Source organism: Kryptolebias marmoratus, linkage group LG12 (assembly GCF_001649575.2).
Source record: "Kryptolebias marmoratus isolate JLee-2015 linkage group LG12, ASM164957v2, whole genome shotgun sequence".
Classification (NCBI taxonomy): Eukaryota; Metazoa; Chordata; class Actinopteri; order Cyprinodontiformes; family Rivulidae; genus Kryptolebias; species Kryptolebias marmoratus.
In genome coordinates this window covers 3,141,341-3,161,409 of record NC_051441.1, presented here as the reverse complement: position 1 = coordinate 3,161,409, position 20,069 = coordinate 3,141,341, and the positions used below count along the sequence as shown (strand labels likewise).

At 40.1% G+C, this 20,069-nt stretch overlaps 2 protein-coding genes across 4 annotated transcripts in view; both read left to right on the top strand.

Annotated features, from left to right (window-relative positions):
* Positions 1-6,034, top strand: part of setd1a (SET domain containing 1A, histone lysine methyltransferase) — a 23,071-nt gene extending 17,037 nt beyond the window's left edge. For all 3 annotated transcript variants that reach the window (XM_017419412.3, XM_017419413.2, XM_017419411.2), the window contains exons 18-21: positions 2,469-2,579; positions 2,991-3,110; positions 3,618-3,755; positions 3,841-6,034. In XM_017419412.3, coding sequence (XP_017274901.1) covers positions 2,469-2,579; positions 2,991-3,110; positions 3,618-3,755; positions 3,841-4,014 — 543 coding nt within the window. In that variant the 3' untranslated portion in view covers positions 4,015-6,034. The remainder of the gene's footprint in view (positions 1-2,468; positions 2,580-2,990; positions 3,111-3,617; positions 3,756-3,840) is intronic.
* A 1,692-nt stretch (positions 6,035-7,726) lies between these two features.
* hsd3b7 (hydroxy-delta-5-steroid dehydrogenase, 3 beta- and steroid delta-isomerase) lies at positions 7,727-18,512 on the top strand. Its single transcript, XM_037978803.1, has 8 exons — positions 7,727-8,001; positions 8,135-8,219; positions 8,337-8,891; positions 10,994-11,149; positions 14,364-14,472; positions 15,597-15,696; positions 16,121-16,283; positions 17,468-18,512. The coding sequence occupies exons 3-8, from the start codon at positions 8,600-8,602 to the stop codon at positions 17,878-17,880; spliced, it is 1,233 nt and encodes a 410-aa protein (XP_037834731.1). The 5' UTR covers positions 7,727-8,001; positions 8,135-8,219; positions 8,337-8,599; the 3' UTR covers positions 17,881-18,512.
* The last annotated feature ends 1,557 nt before the right edge of the window (positions 18,513-20,069 follow it).

The following is a 20,069-nucleotide window of genomic DNA, read 5'->3' as shown; positions in this document are numbered from 1 at the left end:
TTATTGGTCTTCAGTAATATTCTAATTTTCTGATATGATGAATTTGAGATTTTCATTTGTTGTCATTTGTAATCATCAAAATTAAACGAAATAAACATTTGAAATATATGAGTTTGTATGTAATGTATGAATATATTATACAAGTTTCACTTTTTAAATGGAATTACTGAAATCAATCTACTTTTTCATGATATTCTAATTTTATGACCAGCACCTGTATATTCTGGGATGTCTGTTCAGAAAACTATTATTCTTCAGAGGTAAATAATATGCCAGCAAGGGAATTTTTAATACCTCACTTATATTGTTTTTTAGCTAGTTTTGATTTAAAAATTAAGGTTTAAAGAACTACAGATTTACAGGTTTTGGACAACATGAGATTTAATAGAGCACCATGTTGTTTCTAATTCGAGGTCAGGGTTGAGACGAAAGGTAGGATTCTGGCTCCACCAAACCCTTCGCTTGAGCCCCCGTCTGGAGCCGACATGCCAGTGGTTGGAGCTGCAGCTGGCAGCTCCGACCGGGCTCGCCGCCCAGCTTGCCGTTCGGGCTCGCCATTCGGGCTCGCCGCCCAGCCCGTCGTTCGGGCTCGCCGCCCAGCCCGTCGTTGGGGCTGACCGCTGCTCCACAGCTTGTGGCTGAGGCTCCACGCTCCCGGGTCGGTTTTTACAGCCGCGGTTCTCAGCTCCGACCGGGCTCGCCGCCCAGCTTGCCGGCCCAGCTCGCCATTCGGGCTCGCCGCCCAGCCCGTCGTTCGGGCTCGCCGCCCAGCCCGTCGTTCGGGCTCGCCGCCCAGCCCGTCGTTGGGGCTGACCGCTGCTCCACAGCTTGTGGCTGAGGCTCCACGCTCCCGGGTCGGTTTTTACAGCCGCGGTTCTCAGCTGGTCTGGCTTCGAGACCCACCATCACCCCTACATGCCAAACCGCAATCCAAATCAGGAAAACAATTCAACTTCTCAGATTTCTCCGATGTGTAGTGGCATAAAAGTAGATCAACTTAAACCACCAGCAAGTGGCAATATTCCATTTTATGCTGAATGAGCTGCCTTAAAAAAAAAAACAAGTCTTTTCTTCATAACTTCAGCCTTTTTGGACAGAATCCAGTCACATATTCAACCATTAACCACATTGTTTTGTCACAGGCAAAGGTCTGTGACCCTCCTTTGGGTCATGACTCACACATTTCAGACACAGAGCAGCGAGTCGGGTAAAGATTTGATGATCTCTTAGTTTCTACATCTAAAACGAGGTGTAGCTGCTGCAGCGTGTCAGTCAGGTTTGGTCACATGACGTTGACTTTATGTAAAATTAGCTCTTTAATAAAGCTGAGCAGCATTTAGAAAGCAACCCTTAAATAAATCTAGTCTTAATGAGCCTTTTTTCTGTCAGTTTTAGACATTATTTCTGCTTTCTGGCAACAAAAACAGAATAATTTGAGTAAGAGCAGCTTTATTGAGAATTGGTCGTATTAATCTTCGTCATGTGAGCTCATATTAGAGCTGGACTTTCCTTTCACTGCTTTCTCCTCTGATGCTGCTGCGTTCAAGGACACTGAACTTGTGTTATCACCTGTCATCATAGTCATGTAGAAACATGCACACTACATTTCCCAACATGTTGTTCTTTAGGGGGTTCTAAAACTTTGATCTTTGTTGCACAATTTATGAAAATTTATTGTAAATCATTACCCCTTCATAATGTCAAATTCTGTTAGAATCATGCTATAAGACTTTAAATACACAAAAAATAGAAGTTGTCACTTATTAATCATGTTTTTTACTCCATAAATGAGATATTTTAGTTAAAATTGCTGGACTAATGAAACAGTTTTTAATCTTTTTGTTTTGTACAAACAAGACACATTTTCACAGCGAGTTATATTCGTGTCTTTAAATGATTTGTTTAAATATTAGTGTTTGTAAACTTGATGGGGGCTGCTGTAGCTCGGTGGTCTTGTAATCCTGAGGTTGCGGGTTCGAGTCCAGGTTGCAACAGGAAGGACGTCCGACGTAAAACTGTTGCTAAATCTGTTGCGTGACGTTTCTCGCTGTGGCAACCCCTGAAGAAGGGAACGTCCGAAAGAATAACTGTTTGTAAACTTGAGTTAAACAAAGTGTACATTATGTTTCACTGATCCAGCAGTTCTGCTGATTATCTGGGTTTCCTCTGCAGTTAAAGGCGTATTTCAGGGGTTAATATTAGGAACGTTATAGTTGTACAAAATTAGCTTGAGGCTGTTCCTAAATAAAGCTGAGGTAACCTTGTAGAAATGAAGTTGAAACTTCCTTCCACGGTTGCATTTATCACTTCCTGTCTTATTTCAGTCTGCAGTCTGCTTTCAAAATTAACTTCAGCCACACCAGCATGATTTGCAAAAAAATAGGTCATGGTGCATCAGTACAACTCAATGTCATGTGATAAACTGTTGTCCCAGTGACCTTCTCTGAAACCCTTTTGTTTCCCAACAGGGAGCAAACAGACTGCTATCAGAGAGGCGTTCAGAGCAGCGCCGCCTTCTCACGGTCATCGGAACCACCGCCGTCATGGACTCCGACCTTCTTAAACTCAACCAACTGAAGGTACAATCAGCTGTGCTTTTTTATAGTCATGTTGATACATGCACACTACATTTCCCAACATGTCGTTCTTTAGGAGTTCCTAAAACTTTGATTTAATGACGATAATGTTCAAAAATCTAAATTATGTCAGACGGTGACGTTTATGTGGTGTCTGGTGTTTATTACACCTAAGATTAAGGTCAGAGTTGTCAATGAATGCTAAATACTAACACAAAAACACTAACCCTCCATCACACGGACATAAAGACAAACATTCAAACTCACCGAGTTACAATTTAGAGTTAAGAGTTAAAGTTTTTGGGAAGAAACCGGAGTTCCCAGGGAGAACATGCAGACACACGAAAAAGGCTTTGGGAGGCAAAGCTTGAAACGCAGCATCGATTTATTCAAGTCTCGTTTGTCTTCACACAGTACCGAAAGAAGAAGCTCCGTTTTGGACGCAGCAGGATCCACGAGTGGGGCCTGTTCGCCATGGAGCCCATTGCTGCTGACGAGATGGTCATTGAGTACGTTGGTCAAAACATCAGACAGGTAAGACTTTCAGTGGTACTAATGTTTGATTCATCTGAGAACTGTTTTATTCTCCTACATAGTCTCTCTTAGCATAATAAAGGTCAATATTCCATTAAAAATAACACAGAATGCTCATTTCAGAGACTTGTTTGCTTTTCTGTGTTGACATGGTTTCAGTGTTAAAGAAATGTAAAAATAAGAATAAAAACATAAATAATGACAGCTGATGGATTCAGTAAGCTCATTTAAAGTTTAAATACAGAAGCACAGAGTTGTCTGGAGGGGTGATCCCTCGCAGCTCATTTTTAAGCACAACCAGCATTACTTCAAAATGAATTCTTGTTTTCCTGAACTTTGTTTCACCCCCGTGAACCCAGCGGTGGGCTGCGGTCCAGGGGAAGCTTATCTCCTCTTCCCACGTCCTGCAGCTGGAGGGCAACAAGCATTCATTTGGCCTTTAAAGGCCGACCACACAGATAATTCTAATCCCGTTCAGTAAGGATGTTTTGTGACTTGTGCCTCCAGATGGTGGCTGACAATCGAGAGAAGCGGTACGCTCAGCAGGGCATAGGGAGCAGCTACCTGTTCAGAGTGGACCACGACACAATAATAGACGCCACAAAGTGTGGCAACCTGGCCCGGTTCATCAACCACTGCTGCACTGTGAGTCCAAACACTGCTTCCATTAACGTTATTTCTGGAGTTTATGCATCCAAATGCTTCTTCTTCTCTTCTTTTTTTCTTTCAGCCAAACTGCTACGCCAAGGTAATCACCATAGAGTCCCAGAAGAAGATTGTGATCTACTCGAAGCAGCCTATCGCAGCGAATGAAGAGATCACCTACGACTACAAATTCCCTCTGGAGGAGAACAAGATCCCCTGCCTGTGTGGAACAGAGAACTGCCGTGGAACGCTCAACTAGTGAAAGCACTTCTTTTTCTCACCGAGTCGAACTCGAAACAAAGCCCTCCCAGTGTCTCCGGTTGTCCTCCGGATGGCCTCGGTGGTTCTCACAATAAGTAGGAAACAGTGTCGCACACACTTGCACTTTTCACGCACACTCTTCATTGACTCAGCTTTTCTGAGTGCCACTGTGTGATGGGGTTGTGTTTTCTACTATGTAAACTGTGGAGGAGGTCCTGAGCCTTGGACTCTTTGTGGCAGTATTGGACTCGAAGGGGGAAGATGTCCGCCGGGGCGAGTTGTCCCTTCGATTCAGGCATCAGAGGCTTTTGTATTTCCACGCCAACATCCGTTTGATAAAGGACGGCGTTTCACGTCTGCGTCAGGTCACGTTTTCTACAGCCCGCGTTCAGCCCCCTTAGTGTCAAAGCCCCCCTGAAGCATCCGCACAGAAACTATCCGAACAATTCAGGGTTTTTAAACGCGCTCGTTAAGGGCGCAGTTTTAAGATGACTAATTTGATTTTCAGTTATGCAAGATTTCAAAGATTGAAGGTTGTTTTCGAGCTTTTTGTTTTATTCCCATGTGTCCGTAACGTTGCTTTGTTAGCTGTAAGCGTCTTACAGTGAAATGAGTCCCCGTGTCCCCGTCGACTGTCCTCAGTGGGAAGATTCACCAGCTGGACTCAACTGTTGTCTCCGCTCCATTCTGCGTCATTTCCTGATTTGTGTTAACCTCATATTAGATAAAATAGTTTTTTTTTTTTGGTTGTTTTGTTTTTGTATTTTTTTACGTGGAGGTTTATTTGTTACCTGCTCAACAAACCAATCAGCCTTTTTTTTACGTGAACTTTTCTTTTTCTCACGTGTGCTTTCCTTTAACTCCTTCGTTTGTCCCGAGCTAACCGGGAGGATGAGGAGCTCCTTCTCATCCTCAGATATTAGTAGGATGTGCAGTTCATTCAGCGAAGGTGAAGGTAGTATTAGAAAACCATTTTCAACTCTCAGATTGCAGTTTTTCGCTCGGAACAACCCTGGCTTCTGTTTGCGACGTTGACGAGATAATAACCTCCCACCTTCTGGATGTTTCATTTAAATCACAAATTTAAACAATAACATTGGCTTTTATATGACAGCATTTGTCATCATTTAGCAGAACGTTGCTCTGTGTAGTTACTTTTGCCATTATGTCTTTGCATTTTTGTTTTTTTTATTAGAAGTAAATATTAGCGTCCTGTTCCAAATCTTATCAAAAGCATTCTTCACAAATCATATTTTTCTTTTTTTTTCTCAGTAAAGTTTACCACCAAACTCTTGCAGGTCTGTGTTCAGAGTTCAGATTGTTTATTCTGTGTTTTTACACAGCATATTTGCTTGATAAGGTCAAACGTCTTCAAAGATTTAGTTGTACTTTTTTTAACTCTTTAGTTCTTTTTCTGGAATTCGTTAGTATTTATTTTATCTGAGCGTGTGGAGCCACTAATCTCAAACCAAGCATCCCTCCCTAAATGTTGCATTCTAAGGCAAACAGATGTTCGCCGTAAAGATGGCCGTCTGAGCGACTGGCCGCTGATTTAACAAACCTCAGCAGGTTAACGGTGCACTTCCAACCGGGGGATGTTGTCCCTGTTTTCAGACGTCCAGAGTTTAACTTCAACTAAGACCCCGTTTGTTTTAGTTCTCTTCCCTCCAGACTAGAAACAAAAAAAGAAAAGTGTAATATAATGCTTGTTGATATGACAGCCTTTCCGTACAAACCGACCCTCTTTCCTACAGGACAAAAAGATGAAAGGAAAAAAAAAGAAGTGTAAATAATGTAGAGGTGTTTGTTTCTCGTAGAAACACACTGATTCCAAGCTGTAAATATATTGTTCCTTTTCCTCTCCCCATGAGGAGGAAACATGTACATACCTTTCATTCATTTATTTTTTATTGTTTTACCTTTTAATTTGATGATTTTAATATTATTTGCAATATTTCTCTTGTATTAATGCGTTGGACCCTTTATTAATGGTGCATTAAAATATTTTTTAAATAAAAGTCTTTTTTTTTTCCTATTTTGTGTGTTGCTGCAGAAAAACTCTCGAGTTTCATTGTTTGGGAAACAGGATTGTGTTTGGAAGGCTTTCCGATGCCAAGCACAAAGCAGAAAACACATTAAAAATAAAAAGCTCAGGAATGTGGAACCAGAAACCAAAAACATCTGCAGCATTTTGAATCAAAGTATGGAAATCTTCTCTTTAATATCTAAGTTTTGTGAAAGGAGGAGAGAGGAAAGAGGCTCACGGAGCAGATGTTGACCTCATCTGGAAAACCCCCACATCTGACTCGGGTCCTTCTGCGTGTGGAACATGGTGCTGAGCGACGCTGGTGTTTTTACCTCGACCAGGAAAAGACTGAAGAGGACGAGTTTCCTCTTGAGTCACCAACAAACAGGGCTGCTCTGTGTCACGTTTCAGGGCCGACAGGAATCATCCACAAACACGTCTGTTGGTTAGTTGCGTGTAAAACATTTATGCTATGATTGCTCCACCCGATGTTTCATCTTTAATGCAGGATGGAAAACAGGAACACTGGAACAAATTCTGCCTTCTCATCTGTCTGCTGCCGGCTGAGGGTTAAAAAAAACACCTAATCTTTCATTTTTGCATTATCTCTGGCATTGCAGCCTTTAACCCCTGACTCCTTTAACAGATAAGACTTTTGGCACTCTGCAGGAAAGCTGCAGGCACGCTCCCTCAGATTATCTGGAAAAATAAAATTATAATCGATGACTTGGTAAACTTTGAACTTTAATTCTTCCTAACAGGGTTTACTATTGTGGTCCCGACGGAATTTGGCTGCAGTTCAAGGACGCTGCGCAAAGAGCTTAAATCCGCTTTTTATTTCAACAAAACGTGCTCTTACATACAAAAACAAAATCAAGAGTGACAAACGATAAAGTCGAGCTTTATTTGCCGTTTGTGCACACACTTGGTCTGAGATTGTAGGAATTGTTGTTCAGAGCTTTGAGTTGAGTGAAAATCACAATAATATTTAAAAAAAGACAAATAAGGAACAATAAATAAGAACAATAAGGAGGAGGAATGGTGCAAAATGACCCTGCTAAGAAACTGGGTGTTGATCAACCAGTTTACGTTTTATTTTACATCTTTTTAAAACTCATACCGTCCTAAATTATACAAGGTCAAAAAGCTGATCTGACATCAGTTTTTAACTGAATTATTCCCGTATTTTGACAGTACTGGCTGTGGATCAGCAGCTCGGCTAAAAATATGAAATCAAACATTAAAAAAATGTTCATGCCGTTTGGAAGAGTTTATAAAATGCAGGTCTGCACTCAATGTAAACAAAGCATCCAACTGACCAACATCAGGCTGGCTGTAACCTGCATAGGTAAACAAATATGGCCGCTTAATTTAATATTTCATTAGATATTGGTTACTTCAGCTGTTTCAGAGTTCGCTGACAAGTTTTTTTAATTTAAGGACAGATTGATCATCGGTAGGAGAGAAATGTTTGGTCTTCAGGATTTTCTTTGGTTCTGTCTTCGATGAGTTTCTTCAAGTCTGCCTCCAATGATCCATTCCTCTGATTAATGACTTGTTTTTAGAGTTTCTGTGGGCGGAGTTACCTCCTTAGAAGGAGGCGGGGCCAGCTGTTGCAGACTGCTGGAGGAAGCTGAGGAGGTTACTGTGGCAGCGTTTACCAGAGAAAATGGAAGCAGAAGAAGAAGAAGAGGACTGTTTTGTTTTTCTGGTCTGGAGTGATGCTGTCGGGAACTGGAGCCCCACATTTCAGAAGGGGGGAACCCCCCCAAACTTTACAGTGACGTCACGCAGCCATCAGGACAGCAGGAGCTGAAGGAACCACATCCATCAAACCTTCTGCTCCTTCAGAACCTGAAGAATGACTCAGCTGGTCATGGTGCATCTGTATAACTCACACACACACCATCTTACTGCCTTGTTGGCTCCTGTTTGGCTCTCGCTACGTCACATTCCCTAGTAATTCTTTTGATCTTTCATTATTAATTTTAAATTAGTGTGATTTTTTTTAAATGAGAGAATCAGAAAACAAGCACCTTTTATGACTTTCTGTTCGCTTTAAGACACTTTTCACTTCCTTTTTACCTCCTAGGAGGATGAGGCTGTCTGGCCGCTGGGGGCTTCCCCTTGATGGCGCACCTGGCCCCCCTCGATGTGACGACTTCCGGTGTGAAAATGTGAGAAAACGGGTCATTATTTAGTTCCTGTCTGCCAGTAATTTCATTTTTTTTTTATTATTTTAAATATGACATTTATATAAACATTAATTCCTGGTCCTCTCCGGGTCGCTGTAGAAACACCGGCTGCTGCAGGCGGACGGAACCATTTCGCTCCTTTTCAGAGGGGTGACGGAGAACACTCATCTTTATTGTTAACCTGAAATTCAGTCTTTCGACCACTTCACTCAGTCAGGTTTAATTGTATCCCGGCAGTAAGTATTACGAAATTAAATCAAAATAAATAAAAAGCAAAATAAATATATTTCTTTTCCCCAAGGTTCTTGAGGACCCCTCTGTGCTCGGAGGAGTCCCGGAGCCGACGGTCCTGCTGTCTATAAATGGTTCCTGCTCCTGTGACAGAGCTGACAGACAGAGACAAACAGAGACACGCAGAGACACACACAGACAAACAGAGACACAGAGACACAAAGACAAACAGAGACAGAGGGACAGCAGCTGCTCCGGATCCTGTCAACATGTCAGAAAACGGACTCGTCTATCTGATCACCGGAGGATGCGGGTTTCTCGGAAACCATCTGCTCCGGGTTCTGCTGGACAAGGAGGACGGGCTGGCCGAGGTTCGGGTGTTCGACAAGCACGTCGACTTCAGTCTGAAAGGACTCAGCACAGGTGAGGACATCCTGTCTCTGTTTGCACAGCTGAGCTGCCCTTTCCGTTTGGAAGGTGGAGAAGTTTGGACCTGTCACCTGCTGTCGGGTTTTTATTTCACCTGGAAACTTTTTACTGACTTATGAAAACTTAAAAATATACATATTTGAATAAAAAACACCTGAAACCTCTCATTTAAAGTGAAACATCTCTTGCTTTGTTAATTAATAGATAGTATTTATTATCTTAGCATTAATAAACTCCTCTTGGTAGTAAAATGAGTTCTGGTACTTAAATTTTAATTATTTAATGCGTATTTAAAAATCAAACGCCACATGTAGATTTTAGCAAAAAGGTAAAAAAAATAAAATAATGCATTAGTGGCGCCCGGATCGATCCGGATATTGATTTTGCTGGGATCTGGATCGATACCAGCGTGTCTGGATCGATACTTCACTTTGTTTTTCTTCTCGCCGTTTCTATGGAAACCGATTTCTGCCTCATTTAGGGTAAAAAGGTCCCCTTAAGTGATAATTATAAGAAAGTATCTCATAATTATAACACGCCAAGTCATAATTATGGCTTCTTATAATTAAGACAGAGAAGTTTGTTGAAGGAAAGAAGCAGAAATGAGCTTCAGTTCCCACTAGAAGTTTACTGTAACGGAGCAAAAATGTTGTTTTTGTTGCTTTGTTTCTGAATGAAAACAAATCAATCAAAGTGTGAGTTTGAAACCATTCATTTTCCACTCTGTGCTGGTTTTAAATTTTTGAAAATTCAGTTAGTTACAGTAATATGCATGTTTTTAATTTGCCCAGAAATCACAATAACTTTATTTATCGCAAAGGGAGACTGCTTATGTGATTCACAAAGAAACAAAAAGCAACTCATACAGTAAATAGTTCAAAATAGGAGCTGCTGAATAAATTGTGAAGCTAAAAACATAAATATAACATTACAAAATGGGGAAATAAAGTGTACAGGAGTGAGATGAGCTTAAATTATACACTAATAATTACATTTAATACAAGACTTCCCATGTATTTAGAATCCATCAGATCGGTACCAGCGACCTGGACCTGTATTTACTTATCGGATCGATACTGAATTTAGCAGCATCTCCCAGCAATCATGATCTCATGTGAACTTCAGGTGGTGAAACCAAAACCAAGTTTATTGAAGTGTCTCGTTAAACCGCAAAGAAACTTCCCGTTAAGTGCTTTTTCAGTGAAGTCGTAATTTTTGTGTAATTCTTTTTGTTTTGTCCTAAGAACCGTTTAGTTTTTTACTTCCTGGAAAGCTGTTCTTCCAAACGGCTGTATTGTTTTACCAAAGTGTGGCGGTAAATTACGTGGAGTTCCTCTCAGGTTTTTCCACGTCGCTGACAGGGCTGCACCGGCTGACGGAACAATCCTTTCAGTTTGTTACAGGATAGGAGTCTTAGCTGCAGATCTGTAACTTAAAGCCGGTGTGAGAAAAGCAAAATGTTGAATCTGTTTGTTGTTGCAAACATTTGAAAGTGCGTCAGCATTGCAGCCGAATCTCACAGCTTACGTTCAAAAGTCCAATTTTTTTTTCTTTCTATGTCAGCACAGCACTCTTATCGACATTTCAAGGACAACCACCAGAGAGAAGATAAAGCAGAGATTCAAGACCTTCAAATGATAACAGATTCATCATTATTGCCTGGAAGGACACCGTGTAGACAGGATTAATAAACCGTATTATCAGCCGCTGACAAAGGCAGCCGTTCTGTGTTCACAGGATATTTCATGAATGGGTTTTTATGAAACTTTTATTGGCTTTACGTGCTTCTTTTAGGAGTCAAACCGATCTAAGATCATGGCTTTAGCTCGGTCCGTTTTACAGACATTCACAACATTCCTCAACATGAATCCTGGTTTAAAACTCTGGCTTGAAAGGCAGCAGGTGATATGCATTCCTTCAAGAAATGCCTTTTTGTTTACTTCTCACTGAGGAAATGTTGGAGGACATATTTGTGGAGGTATTCTGTTGTGATGCTGACTGTAAACGATGATTCTTCTTCCTCTTTGTTCCACCTGGACTTCTGAGGAAACCCGTCCTCTTTTATTTTTAATCTTTTGTCTCCGTTTCCCCTGCAGAACGAACAAAAGTTGTCGTCATTCAAGGTGACATCACGGATTACCGCGGTGTGCTGGAGGCCACCCGTGGAGCCGATGTTGTCATTCACTCCGCCAGCTTGGTGGACGTTTGGCACAAAGTCCCGGAGGACCTCATTTACTCTGTCAACGTAACAGGTACGAGCGAAAATGAGTCATGAAACAGGGCAAAGGGATGTTCTCTGTAGGTCGAATTCAGAGGAAACCTCCACCCTTCGGATGGTTCCAAAGACCAGCACTTCTGTTAAACAGCTGAACAAAAAACTGAAACATGTAGCTGCTGTGAAGCTGGATTCTGACAGAGATGAAAACCCAAGCCAAGAAATGTGTTTTTTCCTCGTGCGTCATCTGAGGTGGAGTTTCATGACTGAAGTGTCACTCCTCCCACACATTTCTTTTAAAGGAAGTAATTAACTTAATAGTTTGTCTAAAAGTTTCCAAGAGGATCAGTGCAGCTTAATTACTTTACATAATATATTTTTCCACTTCATATATCAAAACGTCCGGCTCATTCAGGAGACGGGTGCTTTGATTTTAGGTTTTTGTAACTTTTATAATATTTGGCCCAAAGACAAGCATCAAGATCTGTTTAAATTCTTTCTGCTTTTCTTCCATGGCTTGTTTATAACCATTCTTCTACTTTTCGCTGACCTTTTGCCACGTTTTAGTTTTTTTCTGCTGTTTTTGCTGCATTTAGCTGCACTTTGCCTCTTTTAATCAGTGTTTTGCTGCCCAAGCATGACTGCTGCTACTTTCAGCTTTCCTGTCTGAGGCTTTAACTCTTTGGAAGACACAGTACGGTACTTTAACTGTGGATTTAAACTCAGATCAACAGAATCGCAGCTTCAGGCAGCTCGTGTCTGAGCCCTGTCTCCTTACAGACCTGTAATTATCAGGTTCTCCTTCAGTAACGTCACCGTTTACTGAAACTGTCATCTGAAGATTCCTGCAGGTTAAGGCATGTTCTAAGTATGAGGCTTTTTTTAAAAGTGGTGACAGCTTCAAGGAAAAAGAGAGAATGACATAATGTTGAATGCAGTTATGAGGCGTTGTTTCCTTCTTTTTAATTTAAATAAAACAAAAACTGGAAGATGTCAGCTTTAAAAAAACAACATTTCAGTCGGATCTTGTTTTGGAAAAATCTAGATGTAATTTAAAACTTGTGCAGGACATTTGTGTGCATTTCCATCATGTGCTTTTTGCTCATTGCAGTCAGCTGAACGCCACATTTAACGATGCTGACACGTTATCTGCTGTCAGGTGTTGTGAACAAATGCCACAAAACGAAAATGTTTCTGTCGACCGGAACACCAATAACTGAGACAGACAACACTGCAGCTTTCTTTAGTCTGAATTCCAAAAATGTCCCAGACCACAAAGAACAAGTCAGTTCTGTTGTTTCACTCGTAACAGAGCGATTTAAAAGCGATCTCTCCTTATCTGCATTCAAACTAAAAACCACCGAAATTAAGAACTAGGAAAAAACAAATCCTGCCACAGCAATGAATGGCTTTCCTGAAAAAGCTAAAATAAACACAGCAGACAACTGACAAACATTGAGAACCTGTTTATTTCAGTGAAACCAAAAGAGGAAACAATAAAGTACTGAAACAAAAACTTGCTTTAGAAGTCAGAACCTTGAAATAATCGCTGCAGCCAAAACAGGAGGTTCAGAAAATAGAAGCCCTTTATTTAGTCTCTTCGAAGTCCGATAAGGAGGAAGGAGAATCAAACCGAGGACAGTCTGATCCAGGTTTACCCCCCACCTCTCCCACATGAAATCAAATCCCTCCTCCTGATCCTCTCCCCAGCTAAAATGGAGGCCTTTAATCAAATCAGTTCACTGAACTCAGTCCTCCCCGGGGTCGGAGCTCGACTTCGCTGGACGACCACCGGAGCTTCTGGGTCGGCTCCATCGCCCAACCCTGGCTGTTTACAGGAGGCAGCTAAGCAGGAACATCTCACCGCAGAGCTTTCTATCTTCATCACCAGCAGCCCGAAACGGTCGAACGCCCAAAGTGTGCCACAAATAACACACTGATAAGCCCTCTCCACTAACTAATAACAAACACCTGCTCTTTATCAGACCGTCTCCTCCAACGAGGCCTAAAAAAACCACGCCGCAGTAGTTTAAAAGTTATAAATCCCAGAAGTCATAGCACCGATCTCCCTGCTGACTTGGATAAAGTTTTAGTTTCTGCCTCTTTGCTTCTCCTAATGTGAGCAGGGATTCACCAAACAGACAAAAGGCTCTTCTGTTATCTGAGCTGACTCAGCTGTGGTTCCGTTCGGGAGCCCAAACCTCAGACCTGCTGAAAGGATTCACTTTAATCATCTGGTCTGTGTGAAAACACAAACAATGGATCCAGTTCTGAGCTGGTTTCTGCTTTACAAAACATGTTGTTTCCACTTGATTTCCTCCAGGTATTTTACAAGGATTCCAAAGAATGGGATAAAGTTTCTTCTGGTTTGGTCTCAGAGGCTTTTCCAGCCTGAATCATATTCTTTTGTTTTAAAAAAAAAGGAGGTGCAGACGGCCTTCAGACCTGGAGGCAAACATTCTCTTATTTCTATGATGTGAAACTAATTCAGCTCTAAAACTGATACAGGTTCAGAATATGCAGATTTAAACAAAACCCAAAAAGCTTGAAGAGTTCTTCTTCAACAGATGCTCGACTCGTTGTAAAGCCTTTTAGTTTGTACAGATTTTAATCCAGGTTTTCTGTTTTGCCATCCTGCGGTGGCTTGGCTCAGACATCCCAGAAAGCAGGTTTAAGTGTGAACCATAAATTATTCCTCCTGCAGACTCTGCCACGCTGTAATCAGGACTCGACCAAATGTAACGATGACTCCTGACCTCAGAGCTGCCACATGTCGCTAACAGCCATAAAAAGTCCATTTGGAAAGACTGAGTATCAAATGTTTAATCTTCTCCCCTTGAAAAGGCCATATTTCTTTCCAGTGTACGTCTCTGTTTGTAATAAAACCCAGATTTATTTAAAACAGAGGGGAGAAAAAAGCATTTACTGTAAACTAAACCGAACATGTGGCTCCCGCCCCTCTGAGTTGTTTTTAACGCGTTTATCATCCTGTGATCCCAATAAATACAAACACAACTATTAATGACTTTCGGCTCATTAGCGTGTTTTTATCTAATTTGTTTGCTCTTGGATCAAAGTTTAAAGAATCGTTTTAATCCGTGTTTTTGCTCCAGCGAAACCACAGAAGGCATCCATCTCCTGTCAGAACGGGGCTTTAGAGCAGAAATAAAAAAGAAACATCTGCTCCTTTGTGAAGTCAGCTCTCATTTATTCAGACGGGTTTCAAATGAAACTGTTTCCTGTCCTCTCAGGAACGGAGAACGTCATCAAGGCATGCGTGGAATGTGGTGTTGAGAACCTCGTCTACACCAGCAGCATGGAGGTGATCGGCCCCAACGTCGACGGGTATCACTTTAAAAGGTGAGGCTTAAAAAAAGGACATTTTCTGTGTTCACCTGTGTACGACTTCTGCACAGGAATAATCTCGTTTTCCTCTCAGAGCCCACATGGTGTTCATTCTGTAAGAAAAGCTTTTGCATGTTTTTCCGTTGAGGTTAAAACAAATTTTATTAAAATAAAAACATGAGGGCTGTGCAGAGGAGAGAATTGGGTGGAGTCCGTGATCATAAAACAACCTCCAGGACATCAGTGATTCATCGAAGAAGTTTTGATTTTCATTTGGGAGAACAAATTATAAAATAAATGAAAGATTTACATCCAGTAATAACTCTGTGAAGTCAGGCCATCAGCTGCTTGTTGTTCATACCATCTCAGTTATCTGCTTTTTGTTTTGTCTGGAAGAATCTTCAGATCACATTCCCGTGTGTCCCGTTCTTTTATGATCAAATCAGATACAGATCTGGAAAAAAATAAATGTTTGAAGTTATACTCAGGAGGACATGAAGTCTTTGATGTCAGTTTAATCCACTTTCATGAATAAAATCTCTACAAAACAGACATTTATATCTGATAAACACTTCATTAAAACTTTTAAAACACTTGTATATTCAGAGTAGTTTCATTCTCTTTAATCAGCTGATCAGTAAAAGTCCTACAGCTCGGCTCGGGACAGATTGTGTTCAGACTACGAGACATGCATTTTTAATGTGCATTGAGGACATTTAAACCTATATTTGGCACCTTCTGATCACAATCAGACAGCTAAAACTCATTTTAAACAGCAGATCGGAACAAACTTTTGTATTTTATTTGTGAATACTTTTGTACTTCGTCCTTCTGCTCTGATAAAATCAGACTTCAAAGTCTTTAGGAATGGAAAGTATATCTGCTTGAAAGTATATCTGAGTATGTCTGCTTGATTGATTGGTTACTGTTAAAACTTTTCTGTCATAAAGCAGAAAGTTTAATAAAAACACTTATCTGCTTGTTTGTTTTCTCAAAGCTTCTCTGAACGAACGAGCAACGCCTTTCTCCATAAGGCGTTAAAACACGACTGAATGAGAGAAATGTTGATTTGTTTCCATGTTTTAAATTGGATAAAGAAAGGTGAATTAAAGGCGTTTATTTGATTTATTTCTCTGCAGAGGCAATGAAGACACAGAGTATCCTGTGAAACACAACATGGCTTATCCCAAGAGTAAAGAAAAGGCAGAGAAACTTGTCCTGGAATCCAACGGCGTCACGGTATTTAAAAATACTCCTTTTAATTTAAAAGATACTTGTTGTTTTTCTTTGTTGCACCTTTCAGAGTCATACACAACGTGTTTACTGATGACACAGACAGTGAGAATGTTATAGAAATCCTGTTTTTTTTTTTAATATTACAGCATGCAACAGAATGTTTGTGTTTCTTTAACTGAAACTGGGTAAAAGGCATGAATTTCTTTGCGTCTGTCAAATGCTTGGTTGAGTTTCACATTAGAAAAACACTGTGGGAGGATTTCTTGTGCAACTTTTCTGCAGAGTTATTTCCCGTTGCCTCGCGGTGCTGTCATTCCTGATTATTGCAAATAAAGTCCACTAAATCTTTCCATGCCGGCGGTTTTATTTGGCTGTTTTCTTGGTTTTCTGGTTTCCAAACCCTCACGGTTGGTTTTGTTTCATCCAGGTGAAAGGTGGGAAGTGTTTATATACCTGCTCCCTGAGGCCGACGGGGATCTACGGCGAGGGTCACCTGCTGATTAAAGACTTCTACCAACAGGCGGCTGCGAGAGGAGGCGTGGTTATCGGGGGCATCCCGGAGCACATCGAACACGGGAGGGTTTACGCAGGTAAAACGACCGAAGAGCAGTTCGAAGAATCCATTCTCGCTTCTCTTTTTAACTGAAGGCAAAAGGCGTTTAAAGTAAAAGGCAAAGAGGAACCTAATAAAGACTTGATGATGACTTGTGTTCAGATCAAAACTAAAATTAGACATGGTTTTGATGTGCAAAATGCAACCTTCTGAGAAATGTGGAGGAAGTGTAAAGATGTTTGCACCTGATATCATTTCTAATGTCTGTAACAAATAAACGCCTCAAAAACCTGAAGAGCTGCTTGGAACTGAGGTCATAGAAGGACGAGAACCTAAAGCTGCAGATGATTTTAACATGTAGAAAATGCACAGGAAGTGTATTTTACATATTTATGTTCAGTTTATACATCAATTCATACCCATGTAGATTTATATACATATATGGCTGATAAATGTGAACCATGGGTACCTAAATGAGCCTTTTAGTTCAGGAACAGTCTTAGTTGTTACTAATAAAAACAAAAAATGTGTCTGGTTTTACAAATTAAACAAGATAAATTGCATTTTCTGTGTCAAATGCGGCGCTGAATGCTGGAATTTGCTGAAGAAGCTAAGTTGTAAAGCCAAAAGAAGCAGAACAGTAGCTAAAAGTAGCAAAATGATGGCTAAATCTAAAAGCAGCTGATCTTCAATGCTAAACTTTTTAAAAATGTGCAACTTTTCAGACACACTTATGTTTTCTTAGAACATTAGAACGGTAAACATTGGTGTTGTTTTGCTTTATGATGCAGTCAAACAACATCTGGAGAAAAAAAATTGAAACTGAAATAACAAAAAAGATCAATTTCGGCTCATTTGACATCTCAGTATTTGTTTTATGGACAAATTTCTTTAAATAATGTTCATAGGTGAATAATATCAATTCTATTTTAGGGATATAAAAACCTGCCAGGATGCAGTAATAAATTTTAAAACAGCCTTTTTCCTTAATAGGCTAAATACTCTACATCTCTCTCTTTCGTAGTATTTGGTAAGATGCATGAATACATTTAATAGAATTATTTTAATTTTGTTAAACAGAGCAATTATTTTCTAAAGTCCCTCAACAGTGCGACGTGTTGGCATCACCTTTGTGCAGCAGCACAGGTTTTATTGCACATTTTCAAGTAGCTCTGCTTTTCTTTCCCTCTTTTATAATCTCCTTTGTGCTCTTGTTTCTAGGTAACGTTGCTTGGATGCACGTACTTGCAGCCCGAGCGCTCAGGAAGAACCCTCAGGAAATCGGAGGCGAAGCTTTCTTCTGCTACGACGACTCGCCGTACAAAAGCTACGAGGACTTCAACATGAGGCTGCTCTCTGCGTTTAACTTGAGGAAGGTGTGCATGCCCGCTGTGGTGCTCTGGTTCCTGGCCATGTTCAATGACTTCCTCCGCTGGGTGCTGAGCCCGGTCTACAACTACACGCCGCTGCTGAACCGCTACACCCTGGCTGTGGCCAGCACCACCTTCACCGTGCAGACAGACAAGGCCCAGAGATACTTCCAGTACCGACCCCTCTATGACTGGGATCAGTGTTTAGCTCGTACGCAGAAATGGATCGGCACATTCGCTTCAGAAAACCTCAAAGACTCCTAGTGGAACCTCAACCACTGCAACACACACACACACACACACACACACCTGATGCTGCTAGATTATCAAGACCCTAGAACCATAAAACCTGCAGATGATCGACTTTACAGTAAAGCAGACAAATATTAAAAGCCTAGCCTGCTTTAAACAAATGCATATATACTCAAATATTTTTATATTTAACTAAGTTAAAGACATTTTTGTGTTTTACTAATATCATTTGACTATGGCAACCATATTGAAATGTGTTGACATCACAACCAGCTGTGGACGTCCGTCCAATGATTACTTTCTAAGAGTTTCCTTACAATCTGTCCAGTTATCCATGAGATATTTTGCTAACAGACAAACAGCCAAAGTTTGAAACTAAGGAGTATGTGTTGTGGATTAGTCTCAGCTGCTACCACACCAAATTTCAGCTGAGTATCTATCAAATGGACTGAGTTAAAAGCTATTGTTGTGCTAAGGTTGCTTTTCTGTGGCGGCCATCTTGAATGTATACAAACAACTCATTAAATAGTATAATTTAAAAACTTTATATAACATATATGTTAAACTATATATATGAATGACTGCAGTTGTCATGGCTTGAACATGTTTGAAGAACTTTCATAAAATCAAGCACTTTTATTGTTTGTTCTTGTTCTTTTTTTGCATCTTAACAACTTTAACGTACTTTGTGCTGTTTTAACCGTTCACACATCAAAACTGTGACTTTTGGGTTTTAAGAACTTTTATACTTTTTAAAATATTAAACTTTATTTACAAATACATTCCTACAGAAAACCATTGAGCTCTCATAGTCTTGCAGAACTACATCTCTTTTTTGTTTATTTTCCTACCCTACTTATAGCTTCTACCAACCATTCTGCTTATAGTTAGCCTTTTGCTACTTTTAGCTAGTTTAAGCTAGTGTTTTGCTCCTGTTTAGCTTTAACAACTTAGGTTCAGCTTCTGTAAATTCCAGCAGTCACTCAGCTCTAAGTGTTCAGACTTTCTGCAGAAACAGTTTCTCTATTTATTGTAATTTTGCATGTTTTATATCACTGAGAAGAGACATTTCATGTCTAATAATATTAGCTTTAGTTATAGATTTTCTCTTTCTTTAATGATGCACAGTAAATATATTGAACGTGCTCCATGTGGAAACCAACCAAAAGTCGTAAATAGTTTTAGTTTTGAGTGTTTTTGTTTTTTCGTCTCTACCAGTTGGTTAGTTACAATGGAAACAAGACTCGTTGTTTATTTACGTCTCACAGAGGGTTAACTGAAGAACCAGCTGGATAACATAACATGTCTGACTCACCAACAAGCTAAAAACGAGAAGGAGTTTCTTCGCTGAACGCTGGACGGTTGAGTCGTTAGTGTTGGGTGGTGCCCAGGTTTGGGGTTTTCCTTAGAAACTGTAACCAAAATAGGCCTGAGAAGAAAAAAGTGTGGAAAGAAAAGGACAATTCCCTAAAACAAACAGCCAAATCTGAATTTGAACATTTCCAGATCCTTTCTATGTTCCTGCTTGTAATTATAGGCCTGAAGAGCTGTGCAAAAGTCTTGAGTCACCCCAGGTTTGTTTACATTTTGCTTCAAGGGATACATTTTTTTGTAACTGTTTAAAGTGGTGTTGAGCAATGTTTCCCCGGGCTTTCAGAGAGTTCATTCAGTTTTTATTTATTTAATTTATAACCTTGTTTTTACCCTATTAGGTCCACTACCTGAGCATGTTTAAAAGAATGTTTTGTTTGTTGCTAACCCACCGAATTCTGACCTATGAGTCATTTATGAATTAAAGACACCAACACTTAGTAGATTAACTAATTAACTAATTATCCAATTAAACAAACTTTATTGCACAATGTGCTTTACACCAGATAAAAACAAAACATTTAAAACAGCAATAAGCTGTAAAAGGGTTGTATAATGGGAACATAAGGTGACTTAGGAAACACAAGGGGTATTAAAATAAATAAAAATTATGAATTTTAATGCCTAATAATTAGTAAAACTAAGACAAAGAAAAGGAAAAAACTTAAGGAAATGTAAGCTATTTTTCTTGAAAGTGAGGGTAGAAGTAATTATACTGAGAAAAATGACAAGAAACAAATTACATTTAAACATAAATCAGTTAAGAGTCAAACTAGAAATCCAGTAAAACTAAGATCATTCCAAAGACTCAACGTGTTCCCATTTCTGTA

What these genes read in the sequence shown, in the direction of transcription:
- hsd3b7 (XM_037978803.1), top strand. Translation starts at nt 8,600, where the DNA reads ATGGTTCCTGCTCCTGTGACAGAGCTGACAGACAGAGACAAACAGAGA. An exon ending in TCTGAAAGGACTCAGCACAG is followed by an intron (nt 8,892 to 10,993) that starts GTGAGGACATCC and finishes TTTCCCCTGCAG; the next exon opens with AACGAACAAAAGTTGTCGTC. An exon ending in TGGAATCCAACGGCGTCACG is followed by an intron (nt 15,697 to 16,120) that starts GTATTTAAAAAT and finishes TGTTTCATCCAG; the next exon opens with GTGAAAGGTGGGAAGTGTTT.